This window comes from Equus caballus, chromosome 5 (assembly GCF_041296265.1).
Source record: "Equus caballus isolate H_3958 breed thoroughbred chromosome 5, TB-T2T, whole genome shotgun sequence".
Classification (NCBI taxonomy): Eukaryota; Metazoa; Chordata; class Mammalia; order Perissodactyla; family Equidae; genus Equus; species Equus caballus.
In genome coordinates, this window is record NC_091688.1 from 63,138,040 (window position 1) to 63,144,011 (window position 5,972).

At 54.7% G+C, this 5,972-nt stretch overlaps 1 protein-coding gene across 1 annotated transcript; it reads right to left on the reverse strand.

The window, feature by feature from the left end:
* Positions 1-310: 310 nt before the first annotated feature.
* Positions 311-5,755, reverse strand: CYM (chymosin). Its single transcript, XM_070267592.1, has 4 exons — positions 5,669-5,755; positions 4,800-5,035; positions 2,201-2,345; positions 311-445 (listed from the first exon to the last, which is right to left on the reverse strand). The coding sequence occupies exons 1-4, from the start codon at positions 5,753-5,755 to the stop codon at positions 311-313; spliced, it is 603 nt and encodes a 200-aa protein (XP_070123693.1).
* Positions 5,756-5,972: the final 217 nt, after the last annotated feature.

Sequence of the window (5,972 nt, forward strand, 5' to 3'; positions counted from 1 at the left end):
AGGTCTCCCCTACTGAACCCTTTCTCCAGAAAGATCTAGACTAGGAGAACAGGAAGGCAAGGCATGTCTTGGCCTTACCTGACCTGCACTTGAAATGACCAACTCCCTTGTGAAACTGTGCACCATCATCACAGCCCATCTCTGTAAGGGTGCAGGGCCTGGGCCCCAAGGGAAGCCAGGCTTTGCAGAGATGCGGTATTTATTGAGAACCATCTGACTGAAAAACTGACCTTTCTGTATATGTGTGTGCATGTACATGTGTGCAGGCATGTGTGTTTGGGGACAGCATGGTCCATGGTCAGCAGTCCAATCAGACTGCCTTGCCCAGCCCCATGTGGTTGTCAGCCCTGTCAAAGACGCTATAATGCTCCTGCATGAAGACAACCCCCAGGATCCACTGCTGGGAACTGTCACCCTGGAAGCCACTGGTGCAGGAGCCCTGGGCCTGGGAAAGACAAAGCAGAGATGAAGCTGGTCCCAACCCCAGTAGCTGTGCCTAATGGTAGGCCTTTCCCCACCCCACCCCCCAATTACTCTTTCATCTATTATTTCCTTTCATCCTTGAAACCTCCTTCCAAGGTGAGCAAACAAGTATCAGATTCATCTCACTCAACAGATGAAGAAATTGATATCCAGGGCCAGCCCCGTAGCATAGTGGTTAAGTTCAGTGCGCTCTGCTTCAGTGGCCTGGGTTCGCAGTTTCAGATCCTGGGTATGGACCTACACCACTCATCAGCCATGCTGTGGCAGCAACCCACATATAAAAATAGTGGAGGAAGATTGGCACAGATGTTAGCCCAGGGCTAATCTTCCTCAAGCAAAAAAAGATTGGCAACAGATGTTAGCTCAGTGCTGATCTTCCTCAGTGGAAAAAAAAAGAAAGAAATTGATAGCCAAAAAATAAAGTGATTTAATCCAGGATCACCCACTGGGGCCCTGGAGATCTGAGCCCCATTCCCCTCACTCCACTGCCCCTCACCCGTCCTCCCAAGCCCCCGGCCCTCCTGCTATCAGCACCTACTGCCCTGATGACCGGCGAGAGCAGGCCTGGGGGCCTGAGGTTTTGCCAGTTTGGGGTGCTCAGGACTAGGTCAAAGCTGAGGCCAGTAGATCAGGGGGGATGAAGACTGGGTCACCACAAAGCCCAGGCTATCTAAGAAAATCTCAAACAGAGCTCTAGGCCCCTGGGCTTAGAAGCTAGAGCTTTGGATGGAGGGTCCCACAAGGAGCTGTGGTCCTGCCTACCCCACCCTCCCTCAGGCTGCTGGGCTCTGTTCTTCCTGTCTGCCCCATTTCTCCCAGGATGAGGCTGTAGAGGCCACAAATGAGGCCCAAGGACAACAGGGCCCCACCCAGAAGAGAGAGTTGGTCTAAATGTATGTGCTGCAGTCTCCATCTAGCCATGCGCTTCTCATCACCATCTTCACTGACTTGCCAGGAGGAGGCGGAGGGGTCCTAGGTGAGCCCAGAACTCCCCATCCTGGGACTCAGACCTGGCTGGTGTAGGCGGAGGGGGCAGTGGGTACTTTCTGCCTTGGATCTCAAAGGCCACCGTGGGCAGGCATGCCGCTAGACTCCCGCAGTCAAAGTTAAACTAAAGACCAGAGGGAGGTCCTCTTAGAAGGACAATGGGTGTGGTCTGACTGGAAGAGACAGAGCAGATCCCAGAAAGGACCCCTTCCCCTGCCAGGCAGTGGGGAGGGGCCTGCATTCTCAGAGGTCCCCAGGGAGGCTCTAAGGCTGGGGCTTGGTCCCAAGACATGGTCCTCAAAAAAGTCACATTGAAGGGGACCAGCTGTCAGCCAACTCAGGGGCAGACCCCGGCTTGGGACAAAGAAGAGTTTGCCTCGGTGTTTTTCCTCCGGGTCCAGCCAGAGCTACCAAGGACACTGGGAGCCCTTAGCTGTCAGGGAAGGAGGGAGGAGACCTGTGGGTGGGGAAGGAACAAAGGGGCACAGCAAAGCTCAGGGGTCAGGGATGCATGACTCTCCCGGGGGACAGGAGATCAGACTGCGGCTGCTGCATGAAACATGAGAACAACTGTGGGGCCAAAGCCGGAAGGCTGTTGTGAAGGCCTCCCAAGAAATCCCACACTCTGTGCGAAACAGGCTCCCTCACCACTTCCCTCTGTCATTTCTCCTGTGTGCAAAGGGGCCCCATCTTCAAGAGGGTCTGGGGAGTTGGGTAACAGCCTGCTCACCTGGCCATACTGACCCTGTGTGACTCCAACGACCATCTGGATGCTGAGGATGTTGCTGCTGGGCCCAACCAGCAAGGGGGTGTTCGTGTCCCAGATGGCCTGACAGTAACTGTCACAGGCCACCATGATGCCACCAACCATGACACTGCAGAATGGCCTCAAAGCATGTCCAGCATCCAGCTCTCCCTCCCTGGGTCCCTCTGAGCCTCTCCTGTCAGAATCCTCAGGCAGGGAGTGAAACCCAAACACCCGGACCCTTTCCCTCAGCTCCTTCCTAGAGCCCCCACAACCACCTGAGCTCAGACGAAAGACCTGAAACCATTTTCTCCCAACTCAGTGGCTAAGTCAAGGTGGTCCCACCTTCCATGGGACAGAAACTTTGGTAAAACAACAACGTCACAGGCTTTAAGGGGTGGAATGGGTACTGCACTAGTTGTCCGAAGACCTGATTTCAAGTTTTCTCCCTGCCATTTGCTTGCTGCAAGTCTCAGACAGGTCACCCAACCTGCCTGCACTCAGGCTTCTCATCTACAAAATGGGTACCCAACAACCCCCTCCCTGACTTCCTCACGGGGCGGTCGTGAGTTTCAAACTCTATGTTTGTAAATCATAAAATGAGGATAATAACAGCACCACCTCATAGGGTTTTAGTGGGAAATAAATGAGACAGTCATATTATCACTGAGCACAAGCCCTAGCAGGTAGTAAGTGCTCAATAAAGGCAGCTAGGCTTATCAATAAAACATAGGTGGACGTCCAGCATTCTCACTTACAAAGGTCACTGGCCCTGGAAGTGTCTGATTCAGACTCTGACACAGTGGTCTTATGAGTTGCTGTGCTGCAATCCTTCTCAGAGCCTTGTGGGCGGACACCCAGACCCTCAAATCTCACAGCTGGAGTCAGCCTCTGGCTGCCGCTCACCCACTGCCCACAAGGAATTTCCAGTACTCCTACACAGTCAAGGGCACCCAGTGCAAGCAACTTGTGTAGCAGGGTGGGTTGATGGCCCCCAGCATGAGCATGCCCCCTGGCCATTCCTGAAAGCAAGGAAAGGCATGTGGTGGCACTCCGACACTCTGGTTCAGTGAGGAGGTGCCACAGCCCCACACTGGGACAGATGCCATTGATGCCTGGCCCCATCGTCCTCCCCGCCCTCAACCCCCATCTCCATCCTGAAGGCTTCAGAAGAGCCTCCCTGATGCTCCTCCTCAGCTGGTTTTCTCCGATAGCAGCTGCAGCATCCTTTCTCCCTGCGCTCTGCAGCCCCCAGGCTCAGGCAGCACCCAGAGCCCAGAGCTCAGCCATTACTGCGTGCAGTGACGTCAGGAAGGAGCCCACCGTGTAGCACACGACTGCCTGCTCAGGGCACAGTGTTCCCAGCTGTCACCCTGTACCCCAGCTCCTGCCACCCAGGGCTTTCAGCCCACATTCCTTTGGCACTGAGTAGCAGAGGGAGTGGTCAACAAGGTCCCATACACTTCAGATAAAATCTACCACCCAAGCCCAAACCCCTCTGTCCGCCTGGGGCTCTGTCTCACAGCCAGGAAACGCCGGCACACTAGTGTTAGCTGCTTCCACTCTGCTGCCCTGGGTTCCTAGACCTCATCAAGCTCCCTCCCATGTGGAGCAAGAGCTCCAGCACCTGCTCTCCCCACTGCCTAAAATGCGCTGCCCTATCTCACCTGGAGAGCTCCCACTCATGCCACAGCAAAGCTTCCCCTGGCCACCCTCCACACACACACCCCGGTTAGACGGGGCTCCCCTGTTATGATTAAGCCTTCAGTACACCCAGATCTCCCGGGCAGCGAGTGCCTTTATCCCAATTGTAATCACAATGTGTCTGTAACTGGGTGTTGTCTGTGTCCCCTACTAAGTTAACCCCTGATTTGTCTTGTTTGTCCTTGTATTCCCATCTCCTGGCACAACCTCTGTACATAGTGAGAGCCCAGTAAATATCTCTTGAATGACTGAAGGAATGAATACACCAATTTGTCCCTTTCCTGGGTTCCTCTGACCTCAGCCACCCAAGCCCTTCCTCCTGGGGGTGGTCCCCTCCTCCCTGTCCTGCCACCCGCCCCTCTGTCCAGTGGCACTGAGCTGCAGCATCCCAGGGGCAGGCAGGTGGAAAGAGAGCCCTGGACTGGGAGTCAGGAACAGTGGGCTCTAGGCATGGCTTGGCCACCAGTTCCCCAGGTGATCATCCCACACAGGCCTCAGTTTCCCCCATAGTGAAAGAAGGTTGGACTCCTTTGGAGCCTGCTCTAAAAGTCTGTGAATTTCAGCAACATCAACAAATGGTCACTGAGACCTGCCACTTTGGAAAAAAGAAGTTAAAAGCCCCCATGCAGTGACTGGGTCAGGCTTCATTTTTAAATGCCAGAAACAAAAGTCAAATTGTGGCCCAGCAGACTCTGGCTGCATCAGTGACTATGCTGGGGACCTTGGGACAAGAGGTCAGACGTGCCTGGAAACAGGAGAGGATTTGCTTGGACACGGTGACTCCCCTGGCGTTGCAGTGACCACAAGGGTGGATACTCTTCTCAGCCAACAGTCCTGGCCAGACTGTGGGAGTCTGGCCCTGGCTGGGCGCAGCTCCTACCTGTCCACGTAAACCAAGAACAGATCTCTGGCCACTAGGTGCCTGTGTACTATGTTGTCAAACACGGGCACCGAGAACAGGGAGGCGAGAGAGGGATAGGCCAGCCCCACAATCCCACCGACCTCAGGGTCGGTGAAGATGCCGCCAGGTTCCTGGGAGCTCAGGCCCTCTGTTTGGGGGGCTTCCACAATGTCAGAGACCTGCAAGAGAGCAGAGTGACCTCCACCAGGGGGCACCTGCAGCCAGAGACAGAAAGATCTCAGGTCAGAAGTCATATCAGTGTCAGCCTCTGCTGGCCCGCCCTCCCTCCTATAGGCAGCATAGCTATTTGAGTTAAGAGAGAAAGCCCTCCTTTCTCAGCTCCATGCTGCGGTTTTGAGGGAATGAGGCAGGGGTGAGGGGGAAGAGAGGATATGGTGGAAGGTGCAGACAGCAGTGCTCGAGGGGTAGAAGCTGGGAGGTGAGCCCAAAGAAGGAGGTGGGACAAGGGATGCTCCAAGGCCCTCTGCCAGCCTACACCTCCCATGGGCTGCACCTCCCATCGATGCACCTGGGGTATCTCCCAGGGACTAGTTGTGGGGCAGCACGATGGACGGGAAGAACACGCGTGCATCTGAAAGACCCAGCTGTGCCTCCATACTCTGTCGTATGCTGACTGTGTGACCTTGGACAAGTACCTCTCCAAGCCTTTACCTCCTCGTCTGTTCAATGGAATAATAAACCCTGCCCCTCAAGGCAGGGCTTTGCCTAAATAATACTAATGCTGGGCATTTACAGAGCACTTACTAAATGTTTTGTCATTGAACATTTATTGGCACTATGCTAAGGAAGCGCTCACCCCACAATGTCCTGTGAGTCTGCCCACTGACCTGGAGGGCCGACGTGTCCACCAGCCTATTCTGAGCTACCACAGTGGCCCACCAGGCCTCCACTTCCACTGTCCCCGTGTCACCCATCCTCCCCACAGTCAGCCAAAACCATCTTTGAAAATGGACATTGAGTCATATCACACCTTGCTGCAACCCTCCAAAGGCTCCTGATGATGCTCAGAATGAAGCCTTTGTCCTGCAGTCCCCTCACACTCTGATCCTACTGCTCACACCTCGTCTCATTCCTCTCACCCTTAACTCACTCTGCTCCACCCTCACTGATCGTCCTCCTCTTCGTCAGATG